A 15,528-nucleotide genomic window follows, 5' to 3' on the forward strand; every position below is an offset into this window, starting at 1 on the left:
TGTATAAGAGCAGTTCACTGAGTTTTGCTGCATGAAGAATTAACAGAACTGTGTGATCCTTCTGCCTAATAAATAAGCTACAGCAACTACATTTGTGCACATAGAGCACATATCTCTGCTGAGGCCAAATATAGTCATACTAAATACAAAAAAAGCACATCAAATTAGTTTAATCTGATTGTTTCCACCAAGATTCATCAATTATTCTCTGTGAAATTTGTAAAAATGACAAAAAACATCCTTTTCTCTTAATGTCAAAGAAAGTGGATCTGCCAACCTCCTTACCCACAATGCACCATTCCACCAAGTGTTGTTGTAATCCATCCAAGGGTTTATGTGTTATTTTGCTCAAAAAACAAACATGAACATTGGCAAAGGTTTAATGTTCATCAGGTGACTGGGAATATTGATGTAACTGACAACAAATATTTAATGTGTATGAAGTTAATATAACAGACGAAGGGATTTGGTGAAAGAAATCGTTTCACAATTTTTATTTGATAAATGACGCGACAAGCACAAGAGTGATTGGGCAGCAATTCAAGAAATGAATCAATTCTTAAATTAGTAGAAAACATTCAGTGTAATTGTGATTTTATTTCAGTGTTAGTGTTATGAATGACCGAGTCAGTGTGACTGTTCGGCTGGTACCTTGACCGAGACTCTGCCGTGATGAAAATTAATCAAACAAAGACAATTCAACTGAAACAACAAAAGAAAAGATAAAATCTATTTTTCCTGTTGAAGGAAAAAAGAAAGTATTTAACATATGATCTTGTCTCCACACAGGCCAAGTCTTCCTACTCATTAACTGCAGTGCATGATTTAATTTCCATTTTAACTCAAATCATTACGCAGATATAAATTCAAATGTGACTGTAACCTTATTGAGCAGATGCCCTATCTTTGTTTGCCGTTCTGCTCGCGGGAGATGTGGCATTATTTTGCATTTAAATACGGCCCTGCTGCAGTGACATTATTAAAAGGCACAGATATGACTGGCACAGCAAACCGGGAGCAATCTGATAAACGCAGCTTCCTTGCTCGTGTCATCCCGTGTAGTGGGGGAGGAAAGTCGAGGAGTAAACGCTGTCAGAGAATCTACCGGCAGCGGCTGAGGGAATCTGCACGATGGGAATCTCCAGGAGGATAAACTCCACTGTCTCTAGTGACGGCAGACTTTGCCAATTTCATTTTCTAGACTATGGAGGGTACATATATAGGTCTATGTATATAAATATATATATACTATAAGAAGGGGAAACTTCCTCTCACCATAGTGCTTTGTCATACTCCTTGAAAAGCCAAACTTGTTTCCACCCGTCTCTCTTGTTCATAAAGAACCTCTGATACAAATAAATAAGTCTTCTGCACACGACAGGGAGAAAGTGCTGTTGTTCTCATATTCCTCTGAGACGTTTTGTCGCAGGTTGTTTTGAAATGTTCCACGCGACCTGGTGACTCTGATAGTCGGTGTTTCCTCGTAGCCACAGCTTGTCTTTGAGATGCCAGAACGTTGGTGTCAGAAAGAAAGCGCCTGGAGCAAAATCCTCATCACAGTGTGACTGTCACAGGGCAAATAGAGTCAGGTTGTAATATGTTGCACCAAATTAATGTGCATTTTGTATAGAAATATGCAAATCCAGCGTATGAGTACAGGGTTCTAAATGAAAGCAGTGTGTGTGAATCTAAATGCACTTTATCCTTTTTATTCTAGCCTGTGTGGCCAGAGTCCTTTAAATCTTTAACTGTTGTTTGTTCTGCTGTTTAAGAAGCTATTATTATTTAAATAGAAATAATGCAAACATAATGGCCCTTCCAGTTATTGCAGGAAATGAGGCTATCCAAATAGACAGGATGTAATGTTAATAATAAAACGGCACCAGGATGTCAAGCGCCATTGCATCATTCTGCCATCCATAAAGTATATAACACACCCAGATTCTTTGACCATACATAATTTAGTCCTTTACCCACAGCTAATATCTAAAGTATTTACATCAGTTAGAGAATGTATTCTTTTTTATCTGGTAGGGAACGTGTGAAATTGAGATTTTGAAATACTATAAGGTTTTTACTCTCTGATTTTATCTCTCTGTGTCCTTTGTGTTCAGGTTACAACTGTATTCAGCTGATGGCCGTCATGGAGCACGCCTACTACGCAAGCTTCGGATATCAGGTCACCAGCTTCTTTGCTGCGTCCAGGTACATATTTCTCTGTTTGTGCCATTTATTTAGTGCTTCAACAGTCTTCAAGTCAGAAATATGAATCATTGACGATGTTTTCATCTTCCAGGTTTAATCTATTTGGCGATTTGGGCTATTTTGGTTGTAGCTTTCTGTCTGTTTATTCTTTCTGGTGATTCAAAAGTTCGGTGAAGCTCAACTCAGATTGCAGAACTCGAGAATCAGTTGTTGTTGTTGTTGTGCATGAGCTGCATTGACGTCACTAACGTTGATGAGTCCAAGCCGATGCTACAGAGAACTGGTTTCCTGTTTTTATTGATATAGAATGTATCGTATGTCCAAATGGATACGATGAGCGGTTCTTAAAATTTCTGGAATTATTAGATAGACTTAGAAGGGACAATGCATTATTTATTATGACATGCACACTTAAGAACAACATGTAAAACCATCCGATTTAGATCAGGTGCACATTTCACATGAAGTTTAGGACCGGATCATGAGATGAATATTTCTGTGATAGATGACATTTTCTTTTTGTCTTTCTTTTCTAAATGTAACGCGATGAATCCTCTCAGCTCACAGTTTGTGAGCAGAACAACACCAGTTGCTCTCTCTCTGTTGCTTTTCATTTCCCGGTGTCATTTACATCACTTAACATAGTTGTCGAAGCCATTTGCAGCTTCTACAACTGCAAATAGTTTTTGAGGAATGTATCTGGCAGTCGCTTCCCTCCATCATGAAAGAGAACAAAGTGAGTAACTTCCTGCTCAACTCCATCACCTTAAATCAAGGTTAGGGAGTTTGACACCGGTAAAAAAAAGAAAAAAAAACCCAGACCTCTCCATAAATACATTTTCCTTTAATCCAGGCAGCGGAGGGAGTTTTAGATAAAGGAGGACAGTATTTATCTCCTTCCAAAGATCCCTCCTTCCTTGCTCCGAGTAGAGCATAAACCCAAAGTGTAATGTATATGGTGTAATTTCACCCATGATTGATCCCCCGGTGTCATTTAAAACCGGAGCGGTTGAGTACCGGGAAGCCGGGTAATACTGCCGCTATGTGTCCTGGTTTGTGAGGAAGCTGATGAAACGATATCTGGAAGGACAGACGGTCGTTACTGGACAAGATGAGAAGTGCGCACACAGAGATGTGTGTATGTTTGTTTGTGTTTGGAGGTGTGTATCCATACATACAAATGCTCTGTGGTCTGCTGTGTCTCCATAAAGCTCCACAAAGTTGATGTTTCATAGCTATCAAATTACAAAATCCTCATAGGCCCTCTTGACAGTGTGGTCACGATGCATCTATAGATAGAAGAAAGTTCTGTTTGGGAAATAATTAACTGTTTAATGGTCTTCTGCTTATATTTCCTTACACTTAAGTATTGCATGTTACTTATTATTTCTTACTTATGCATATTTTTGACTCTTGATGCTGTAATATTGCAAATGTCCCCATTGTGGGACTAATAAAGGATTATCTTATCTTATCATAAATCACAGATGGGTTTTAGTGAAAATATAAAGCATGTGAAAGGGGATGCATAACCAACTTCCCTTTATTGATCAGCTCTCAAAGTTAATCCTGTGGAGATACCATCCCAAATAATATTCCTACCAAGTTTGGTTAAAATTCAAACTTGGACGCACATACATAGGAAAATATAATTTCCCAATCGAGAACTTTTCTTTTTGGGGTATAAGGAGTTTGGCTAAGGAGCAGAGTTATGTTGAGGAGAAGAAATGTTTACATAAGCTTGTTCTTGAACACCTGTGTGTGTCCTTGTCATTTTATTTGTGTGCTTGGACGGTTTTGCCTTTGTGATGACAGTTGATGTTGATTTTCAAACGAGAACCTGGATGTCTTGTTAAATATGTGTCACATGTTGGTGATGAACTGGGTTAGAACCGGGCCTGACTGCAGTGAACCATCCCCACAACTTATACCGCTGTTTGTGTGTGTGTGTGTGTCTGTGTGTGTAGTCGCTACGGGACCCCAGACGAGCTGAAGCAGCTGATCGATGTGGCCCACTCGATGGGCATCATGGTGCTGCTGGACGTGGTTCACAGCCACGCCTCCATGAACACTGTGGATGGACTGAACCAGTTCGATGGCTCCGACTCGTGTTTCTTCCACTCGCCGCCCAGAGGGGAGCACAAGCTCTGGGGCAGCCGCCTCTTCAACTATTCCAGGTACTTCCTGTTTGGTGCCAGTGTTAACTACTGTACTTTTTAAACCTGTGTGTACCTGTGTGGTTTTATCACGCTGCAGTTCATGAATCCATTAGGCTTGTTGGAGTAGAGGGTCCAGTCGATAAATGTCAATTCCTGAAGGTTTATTGCCAAAGAAAGAATATCGGTAAATGATTTGCTTTCACAGGAGAGTGAGAGTGAGAGTGAGAGTCTTACCTTTTTAATATATTTGATCTGTATGTTTATTGAGTTCGAATGAGAAATGTATTCACCCCCCCCACCTGCAGGGCCTCACGTCACGCTGTCTCTCTGCAGCATAAATATGCATTAAGTTCATCGCCTTCAAAATACATTGTGCTCTGCTGCGGAACGTATTTTTAGATGTGCATCGTGGCTTATGGTTAAAGCATGATGTATTTCACTTTGATGCATTTGTATCGCAAACTGCAATTTACATTTCCTGTTTCATCAGGGGAGGGGGGGCATGTTCTTAGGAAACACTAACGGGCAATTGTGAAGTATTTTCAGGAAGCTGCCGGAGCCTTTAGACCACATTCAATACAGAGAGCTGCACGGTGTTATTTAGTCAGAATGCAATTATCCTGACGTATATATTTTTTATATCGTGTTAACAGTAGAGCTGCATTTAATAAGCTCTGTAGGACTCCTTTTTTCTTTTGTCTGACTTTGTGCTAACTGAGGTAAATCCAACGGTTTGCCTTTTAGCACAATTCATGATATAAAAGAAAAGAACTGCCGACTGATTACTGCAATTTCCTCTGAACTCCTTTGTGCTGTAGATCAATTAATCCTCAATCAAATTGAATTGGTACAGCCCATATTCACAAATCACATTTATCTATATAGGGCTTAACAAGGTGCAACATCCTCTGTCCTCTAAGTAGTTATGTATATTAATATAAGAGCATGTCTGATAGAGATGAAGGGAGCAGCAGTGACGAATGAATTTAGGAGTTATTGTCAGTAATGCTAGAATATGTGAAGAGGCGTATTGTATGTCGAGCAGTAGATGTTGAGGTTAAAAGCTGATTTCAAATGCTGTATATGACTCTTAACTCACGTAGGAGATTTAAAACCAGCTTTGGCTGCATCAGATATATAAAAGCTAACCTTCTAAAAAACAAGGTTGATTAATGAGCGCATTGCTTTTAGGAGTTTTTGAATTTAAAATCAAAAAACGTGTGATCCACATGTTAACGGATTGATGAATGGGCCCAAACGGTGGCTGACATACCACTCTTTATATTTTCTGAGACTATCTGATGCGGCGCGACGTGTTGAAGGTCAGAAGCAAGACATGATCGCAAAAGTGACTGATTCAATCTTTCCCCAAAGTGGCCAAGCAGTCAGGTTTACTGTCAATCTGATATTCCCCTTAGGCATCAAATGGGCTAATAAATGTTGAATTTAGATTTTTTTCTTTAACTTTGACAACTTTTTCCAGGCAGGTGTTGAATTTAAATACAGAAATGGTTTGATGTTTACGGTGTTGTTAGACTTTGGTTATATTCAGTTTATCAACTAATTGCAATAGCATGAGGAACTAGAATGGCATTAACCTCCACCAAGTAGGGACCGGGGGAAAAATCGATTCAGTTACTAATCGCGATTCTTGTTAATGACGATTTTAAATCGCCATGCTGACTCCAAAAAACGTTTTGTTTATTTCAAAGTTTATATTCTAAGTAAACTTTTATTCATTCTATTTAATTTACCTTTTATTTATTGTTTAAAAGTTGTAGTAAAAGTGTCAGTTTGTGTGCAGTTGACTGGGGCTATATAATAATAGGGCACATTTTTATTTATTTTCTCTACTGGCTGCCCTGCAGTCATTAAGTTAATTTTAATAGTTGAAATAAAACTTGTAAAGCTCTAAGTGAATTTGACTGTGTTGTATTTGAAGGTATGATTCAACTTTTTTCCATGGTCCAGTATTTAAAAAAAAAAATAACCAAAAGAAATTGCAGGAAATCGTAATATCGAATCGCAATACTTACAGAATCGCAATACATATCGTATCGCCACCTAAGTATCGTGATAGTATTGTATCGGGAGGTCCCTGCCGATTCCCGTCCCTACCACCAAGGCCCAACAGTCCATTTAAATTCAATCAGACTGGACCAAATTTCACACATTCGTATATATTGTCCTTGTTTTTATCAAGATCTTCTGGATCCAAAGCAAAATTGAATTAGTTCTTCTCTGATCGATACCGAGTGCGTCTAAAAAGTTTCTTGCTAAACGGTCCTGCAGTTTTTGTGTAAAAATACCAGAGAAACAAACAAACTAAGACAAATGCTGATGGTAACACAGGTAAAAAGGTGAAAAAACATCAACAGAGCTCAGTCGGCACCAAAACTATTGTTTGGTGTTGTTGTAAGTCGTCTTAATGAAGTGTGTCTCCTGTCGCCTCGGCAGCAACGTGATCCCGGCTCGCAGTAAAGAGGAACCGGCCACTGTCGGGTCCATCGGATTCTTTTTTCAAACTGGCTTTTAATAAGCGTGTGTCTTCTGTGTGCAGCCGTTTCCAATACATTACACAATGCTTAGTGTCAGACACGGAGGCTATAATAAGAGAGCATGGTTCCTCTTTCATTAGTTATTGAACTCTCCTCATATCAGAAGCACTCATTAGCCACGGTGCAGACGTGTGCCGCCACCGGGAGGCACATGAGGAGTCGTTTGTAAAAGCCCAAAGGATTCTGCAATGTCACCCTGGGTTCATTTGTCTTCTCTGCCTCTGGCAGCTTGTTTGGACGCGTCGCTTGTGTCGAGCTTTTTTCTGGCGCTCCCTTCAGAGGGAAATGAACCTCGGAGGCTGGCCGCGAACCCCGTGCCAAACACAGGCTGTTCTTTAATCAAGCAGCGCCGCTATCAGCCATCAGCGTCTGACCAAGATGTTCTTATTAGGCTGGGAGACGCCTGACTGATGCGGGCTATCGCAGCCCGAGATATATTCTCCCCGTTGCCGCCTCTTATACGCTCTCCGCTTCCACCTTCGTTATCAAAGAGCACCTTCTTTATTTTTAGTCGGTATGCGTGTTTATTCAACTTCCCCTCATAGGGCTTCCGACTCCGTCTGGGAGGAACGCTGTTTAGATAGATGCCTGCTGTCCTATTTGTTAACTCCAGTTGCCTCCAGTCGTCCTCATTCACTATTAAGAACATTGGTTCCAGGCTGTTGAAATGCGAGAAGTAGCTTTTGCATTCGCTGAATACCAACTTGATTGTCGGAGGACTGAGCTGCATTGAGAATGTGTGAGGACGCACGGTGGAGACTCACAATACACACACACACACACACTGCTGGGTGTGTGTGTCAAGAGGTTCATGTTCCACACACTCTGCTGCTCTTCACACGCAGAACTCGGCCTTATCTGCATTTCTCTTTGGCCACTGTCACCTTCATGATTCCTTTTCAAAGAGCCCAAAGTCACCTTGAGACTGGGGACTGAGTGATGGGAGCCCACGGTTGGGTGTGTGTATGGGGGGGGGTGGTTGGCAGTCAGAGCAGCCGAGCCTTTTTGCAGATCAGGGTCCTCAGATGTGAGAGTTCTGAGAAGCTTGATGTGGGCTCGTCCTGTAATCCCCCCCACCCCCCTTGCTCACGTCCCACAGGATGATTTGCATCCATTTTTTATCAAATCTTTGTGTGAATTCACAAGATATGAAGCGCAGGCCCACGGCCAGGCGTTTGAAAACTCCCTTTAACTCTTCTTGGTGAGCTCGTGCTGAGAGATGTGCCCGGTGTCTGAGAACTAAGGGCCAATAATTCTCTCTTTGACATGATTATTCCATACGTGGGTTTTTTATTACATCCAGATATTAGTTAATGATGTGTGAATAAGGCAGTAAAAATGAGGAGAGCATTAATATTCACGAGGGAGTTTAGCATAGCTCGGATTGTAATGGTCTATAGCATGAGAGCTCAAATACAGCAGAATCAAAGAATTCATGGTCTCTGATATATAATGAAGTTCTACAGCCATTGATCAAAGTAGGGTTTTATTGGAAGTAATGTAGGTTTCCTTATTGCCCTGCATTATACTTTAGTTTGTTCCATTATTATACATTTACATGTTGTGTTTAAAGCCATGGAACAAACAGCAGAACATAAACATGACTTTTACAAGTGGCATTTACTGTTTCACTGTCGACCTACTGCTAAATATCCTTTTGAATTAGGAAATGTGTGTAATAATACACAATAATGTGTATAAAAAAAAAACTAACCACTTTTTGAAACTAACACTTTGGTAGCACTAAAATGGCACTTACTTATAGCACTTTGTAGTTTTGCTTTATTTCAAAGAAATTGTACTGTCTTGATTCTTGTTGTTCTTGGTTTGTACCCTCGGGGTTGAATGCACTTATTGTAAGTCGCTTTGGATAAAAGCGTCAGCTAAATGAAATGTAATGTAATGTAATGTAATAATGAACCATAATAGCCTCATACACAAGGGACCATGTGAAGGGAAACGACAGCTTTCATTGTATAAATCTGATTCCCTCACGTTTCAGTGAACTGGGACTTCACACTGTAGTCAGGACCTGACTCATGTCTGATCCATCAATAAAGTTAAAAGATCAACTCAATCCAAGTTCAGTCTTTTTCAGGGTTTAGTACTCATGAGATGCCCCCCCCCCCCCTCTGCTCCATCAACTCACACAGCAAGAGGAGAAGCAGTTTTTCTCCTCCGGTGAGCTTCAGCTAATGAGCTGAGCTGTAGGTGTGCATGGTGGCTGGTGGGAGAAGCCTGTGGTGCTTCCAGTAGGTGTTGGACGGAGCCAGTGGGAACGATCCTAGCAGCTCGCTATCCTCCCGCCCCCCGCACTTTATAAGCAGAAACCTACACATTGCTTGTCTATATATTATTTTTGTATAAACTGAACGAAACCATATTTGCTTGAACTCAGTTTATTAAGTTTCTTGTGTACAGCTTACCTCAATACGTGGCTGCAAAACTAAATATTTTTATTCAGAACAGGGTGTTCTGGGCAATTAACCCAAAATGTATTGAAACCGACATTTATAACCTCTGATCCTGCTCATGATGGTTAATTCGGTTCATACATTGCCCGGCCCTATGTGTACCAGCAGGGTTTTAAATCCATGTATCGTCTTACCTGTTGTGCTCGAGTGAAGTGTGATGTTCTCAAGGTTTAATTAGACAAACAATGGGTTTAAACTATCCAAGTATAGGTTGGGCTGTAACTATAAATAGATCAAAAAGATTCTGTGTCGGCAATATGTGCAAAGAGTTTTTAATGGTGCAAAATGAAAACCCTTAAATGCTCAAGCACTGCAACGAAATTACGTATTTTGTAAGTGTTAAGATCATACAAATGAAATATAGGCCCATAAACCTATAAATGTTTTTTTATTTTATTATTTGAGTACATGCCGATCTTGAATTCTCGTGAAACATATTACTCACTTGTTTTACAATATCTCCTGATTGGATGTTTTAGCAGTTATTCAACGAGGAGAGGCAGTTAAATGACAAGATTGATAATTAGCAGTATCTTGCTAATGAATGTTTCATTTCCATCACCACCGGTGTATCAAGCTGTTTTATAAGTGTAACAAATACTAATTCCGCTGTGCCTGCTGCAGCTCATCCTCCCTCCTCTGCTCTCCTGACCTCAGGGACTGCTACTCCCTCAGTAAAGCCTGTAAGGCTGCACCCTCCCTCAGGGCTCTCTGCCAAGTTCCGACCCTCCTATTTTTATAATTAACCAATTCTGGGAGGTGAGCACATTACAATGGGTTATGATGATGTCAGCCAACTAGATAACTGTACAGCTATGATTCCTCGGGCATGTCTATAATTGACCTTATCTCTTACTTTGTCAGAAGGGTCTTACCGTATAAATATCTTTAGGGATTATACACTTCCATATCCAGCCACTACTGAAATATGGTCCATTGGGGAAAACCTTCAAACCAGAGTTTAGAATTGGCCCATCAGAGAGCAATTGATTCCTAAAGGCAGTGAATACGTGACAATCCTAATTACAGGTTCCCAAGCAGTCAGGCAGCCTCACAGGCTGCAGAGTCTCCCTCCCAGGATGCTGAGCGAGAGCGGCGAGCTGCCAGGGAGCCTTAAGAACAGACAAATGGCAGATATCTGACACAAAGCACAGCGATACAGGGACAGACTGTCAGACGGCGAGATGAGAGTTTACCCTGCGAGGCCGCCAGCTTCACCAGACTGCCTGAAAGGCTGCTGAACAGGGTGCTGTGAAGAATAAAGACAAAACAGAGCTCACTGGTTAATTCAGCTGCGATTCACTCAACTGAAGGTTATTTTATGAAACCTAGATGTGATTAAAATGTCTACCTTTAAGTCACGGCTGTAATTAATGTGCTCATTGCTCATGTCCTTTAATAATCTACTGTGGGTATGTGAATTTCATGTGTAAACTAGCTGAATTAATGACTTATTGCACTATTGTAATATGACTTTTCCTGCAGGGTCATAGTCTTTGTCCTGTTTGCATTAATGGCTGCAGCGGCTGGAGGAAGTTTGAAATGCGTTAAATAAAGGACCTTATTTGTCCTCTTTGGCCCAACACCATCCATCAGGCTGTCGGCCGCCGTTGTTTGAGCATCACACTTCTTGTGGAATGGGCTGTCAGCGCCTGAAATTTATTTGCTCTTATCCGCGGCTTACCTGCGATGCCGCGAAAAACACAGGGACTTTAAATCTCTCGCCATCATGACAATAAGTTGCTGTGACGCCTTATGCAAAAATCGACTCCTGGAAGAACGGGACGTATGTGCTGTGTTATCAGTCACAGTCATGGAGTCCGATAAGAAGCCGCTAAGCATGAAGCAGATGTGGAACAAGTATGTTGTTTTGAATAGAGCTTTTATAGCAGCGTGTTGTTGCAGGTAAAGCAGCTCACATGATCGATGACCTTGTCTCACTCTGCAAGGACATTAGAGCTTTACTCCATTAGCGCCCCCTAACCAGGTTTCACTGTCATTGCTGAGTTTTAGCATGAGGTCAATTTGCTCTCTTATTAACACCACAGACTCGGCGATGGCTCCATCGAGCTCGGGCAGATAAGCGGCTGGGTTGCATCAGGTACAGAGATCTAACTTTCCCTCTGTAATTGGACTTGATGATGAATGGCATTGTGGGCCCTAATGTGGCAGTATGGTTTCATCCTGGGCCTCTGGCTCTCGCTGGCTATTATCTGTGTCCCGTGGGGATACATTGTGTGGGAGCCTTTGTTGGCTCTGTGCAGCGAAGTGGAGGACCTAATCTATTTATCACAGGGTCTGCGTGACCACCCAGCCAGGCTGCTATATCGGATCATGCTAGGCTCGCTCGTGCTCCTCCTCAGGGGAAGGGGGCAGCGCTGATGTAACATGCGGCTTCACACCTGTCAGACAGAGTTGGGGTCGGTCATCCCTGAGGAGCAGAGCACGGAAGGCACTGCATTTAAATGTGTTTTGTGTTACGCCTCACCCGAGCGAAATGAAATAAATCAGGGGATTTTTTTGTGTCTGCTGCCGTGGAGGATGTGATCTTCAGCTCTGAATATGCAGAGGGAGAATCAATGATACGTTTTAAAGAGGAGGTGTAGTCGAGAGCAGGAGCTGTCTCGGGTTGGATGGATTTTTTTCGTAGTTTGAGATGTTATTGAAGTGTTGCTGAAGCATGAGTCCGGGACTACGCTCGCTGCTTCGCCAACTTTCTGACATGATGAAATTTCATCATTCGAGCAGAAAAGTGTTGAACTGCCCGGTCGGTGTGGTGGTGTCACAAGCGAAAAGAAAAACAAATGATGCTCTGTATCACACTTCTTTAAATTCAGAAAGGGATTCATTGTTTTTTCAAACGGCCTCTGTAGATCAAAAACTTTTAAAGTTCTGTTCCAGAGGTGAGAAAATCTAGCAATAATGAAAATAGCTTAGAGTTCATTGTAAAAGTATATCTCTGATCACAGCAGGTTGTTTGGTTCATTTCACGTCTCGACAGGGAGGTAAATATATAAATCTGTTTTTAGCAAATTCAAATCATAAACCGGCTGGAGACTCTGCAGTTCTTGTATATTATGTTTTCCTATGAAACGTTTCAACACAGCAAAATTACCTTTTTGATGGATCATAACTTCTTAAACCTAATGTCATTACAATATTACCTGCTAATAAAATCTGCCACATAAAATATCCTCTCACTCAAACCTAAACATGATGATATATATTTATTTATATTCTGGTCATGGAATAAAGTGTTTGTAGGATTTTGTTAAAGGTCCAATTGGTTTTATGTCAGGGGATCTATTGGCAGAAATTGGATATAATATTCATAATTGTGTTTTCATTGCTTTATAATGATGTTACGTCAGAATGGGCCATTTATATCTACATCTTTATCTGTAGCAAGGTCGTCTGACCATGTTGCCCGGCTCTATAGAAAAACTTTCAAGCTTTCATGTTGTTCTGAATGGCCGATTCAGAACCTTCTATATGCTCGTGAAGATGAAGGGACTGTTACTCAGTTGATGTATCAATTATTAACTTCATTGAAATCATGAAAGGTCTTCTTCATAATATCAAGTGTTTTCATAGATAAACACAGGTACCTGTAGTACTGACTTCCACTGACTCTGTTTTGTATAGTGTTAATAAACCCAACAGGCTCAGTAGAGGTTAGTGTGAAGCTTTGGAGGTCAAAAGGTACTTCGTGAAAGTTTTGGTCTGAAAAAAAAATAACAAAAACCCCCAGATGTCGTTCCAGTTTATCTCAGGAGCAGAAATACCAGAATGGTTGCAGGTGTTTTGGACACGTATCATTAAAATCGTTCTTGGAGAGTTGTGAATTTTTCGACCTAAGCGGAGGCAGCAGTTCTCATTTAATCACCGGCACCGATGTGTCATTCGTCTCACGTCCCCGACACTTTGCGGCCGCTCTCCGCGAGTACAATGTTTCATTCGATGCTCATTACGCACACTGCCTATAGACCAGAAGACCAAATCTTGAGTTTTAACCGACGTTTCCATGGCAACACGCCGCCGAGCTGGGGAAGAGGTGAGGCGCTTAGTGTACTTTGCCTTGAGTGGCTGCTCAGATCCAGATGACTCTCCCATCGCTCAGGCAGGCAAACGGGGACTGGGGCCATTTATGGAATCCACCTCCTCCAGCCTCCACCGACACAGTCCTGCCAACAGGCGCACGCGGCTGTTCATGTGCTTTGTAGCTCGCCACGGGCAACAACACACAGCCATGAGTTACGCTTTCGCACTCAGAGGGCTTGTTGGTTTCCAGAGTGTTCTCGCTCTCGCATGCAGGACAGAGGAGCTCGTCCTGTGTTGATGATGGAAGCCAAAGAGAGGAGAGGCGTGCGATTTATCTCCTCCCCCCCAGGAGAGGTAACTCAGTTCCCCGGCTCGCTGTTTGTTTGTGTGTTTACCAAAGTGCGGCGTGAAATCCCATCAGTTCAAACACTGGGGAATGGACCCGGCTGCACTAAACGCTCGCCCAGTGGTCACGCAGGTGGTTCGATGGAAATCAAAGAAGTTTGCAGTGTCTACTGTAAACCACTGAACTCTCAGCCCCCTCAGCTGGAAAGACAGAATCCTCCTTTACATTGTTGTGAATGAAGACACCATCTCCTCTCAGTGACTCACCAACATAATGAAGCTCTGGTTATCAATATGTGAATGTCCTGTAGCTGGGAAAATCAATCTGTGGCGCCTAAAGTGCATGATGAGGTGCGTGAATAATTCACAGGCTCTTGTTTATCTGACCTTGAGTGTGTCTGTGTGTGTGTGTGTTTTTTTCCAGCTGGGAGGTAATGAGGTTCCTATTGTCGAACCTGCGCTGGTGGATGGAGGAGTACCGCTTTGACGGCTTCAGATTTGATGGTGTGACCTCCATGCTGTATCATCACCATGGCGTCGGTAAGACTGGTTTGTGAGGGTAAAGCATCATCTTCTGTAAAACCAGCAGGGCACCAGAATATGCACGACTGCTTCCAGAGGGTTAAAGAACCAAACCAGAAGAGGTCTGACTGATCTCAGCCCACACGCTGTGAAATATCTATCTGAAAAACTCGTTTCAATTAAACACAGATAAAGCAACAGGAATGAAACAATTTAATTAACACATGAAGGAAAGTGAAACATCTATTTATGGAGTTTAGAACAGCCGAGCCCTTTTCAGACATGAACTCCGGAAAATGTGTGAAAATTGGGTCCAAACCCACTCTGAACGCAGCAGGAGAATATCTGGTTACTTAACAAAACCTTCAAATGAGGTTATTCTTCAGAGGAAAGTGTGTAATTGTACAATAATGCCAGATTTTTAAACAATCATTTTCACACGTATCATTTTTTATGTGAGAAACACACACATAAATACAGTATATTTAGCTCAAATCCTGTGAATACTAGTTGCATCCATGGACTTAAAAATCAAACCTGTGGAGAGAACAGGTCTGAATCCCTCTTGCACATCTGCAGCAGCTGTCACACAGTTTGGAGTATCTGCAGTATGTTCCCAGGAATCTCTGAAGAAGTGCTGCTAGCTGCTGCTTTACAATGCACCTGTGAGCCGACAGTGAATCCCCAGTTTCTCACATGAGCGAGTTTGAAAATGAACCTTGAAAAAAAAAGAATACATTTAAGACTTTTACAATAAAGACTGTTCAGAAAAAAATATATATCAGAGAAATGAAGCAAAAAAACCCAGCAGCGGCATGTGTTTGTGAGAAAGAAAAAAACAAGCAAGAGGGAAGAGTGAAGGATTTCAGAAGTTTCGAACTGAAAAACATGAGGAGAGTTGACTGTGTGGGTGTTTACTCCTCAGGCACCGGCTTCTCGGGGGACTACAGCGAGTACTTTGGCCTTCAGGTGGATGAAGACTCCCTGGTTTACCTGATGCTTGCCAATCACATTCTTCATACCCTTTATCCTGATTGCATCACTATTGCAGAGGTAACAGAAACACACACACACACACACACACACACACATTATCGCCGTCAGCATGCACTCACTTTGCAATGACACCGCCCACAGCTATTATTAATTAAAACCACTTATTATAGCCCACTTACGTATTCATTGGCGTAATTAAGAAGTAATGCAAAAGGAAATGGGATGTCA

General features: G+C 41.7%; 1 protein-coding gene across 1 annotated transcript in view; it reads left to right on the forward strand.

The window, feature by feature from the left end:
• Positions 1–15,528, forward strand: part of gbe1b (glucan (1,4-alpha-), branching enzyme 1b) — an 85,026-nt gene that overhangs the window by 21,473 nt on the left and 48,025 nt on the right. The window contains exons 6-9 of the mRNA XM_061072437.1: positions 2,115–2,205; positions 4,173–4,382; positions 14,207–14,322; positions 15,230–15,357. Of these exons, the coding sequence (XP_060928420.1) occupies positions 2,115–2,205; positions 4,173–4,382; positions 14,207–14,322; positions 15,230–15,357 (545 nt within the window). The remainder of the gene's footprint in view (positions 1–2,114; positions 2,206–4,172; positions 4,383–14,206; positions 14,323–15,229; positions 15,358–15,528) is intronic.

This window comes from Limanda limanda, chromosome 6 (genome assembly GCF_963576545.1).
Source record: "Limanda limanda chromosome 6, fLimLim1.1, whole genome shotgun sequence".
NCBI lineage: Eukaryota > Metazoa > Chordata > Actinopteri > Pleuronectiformes > Pleuronectidae > Limanda > Limanda limanda.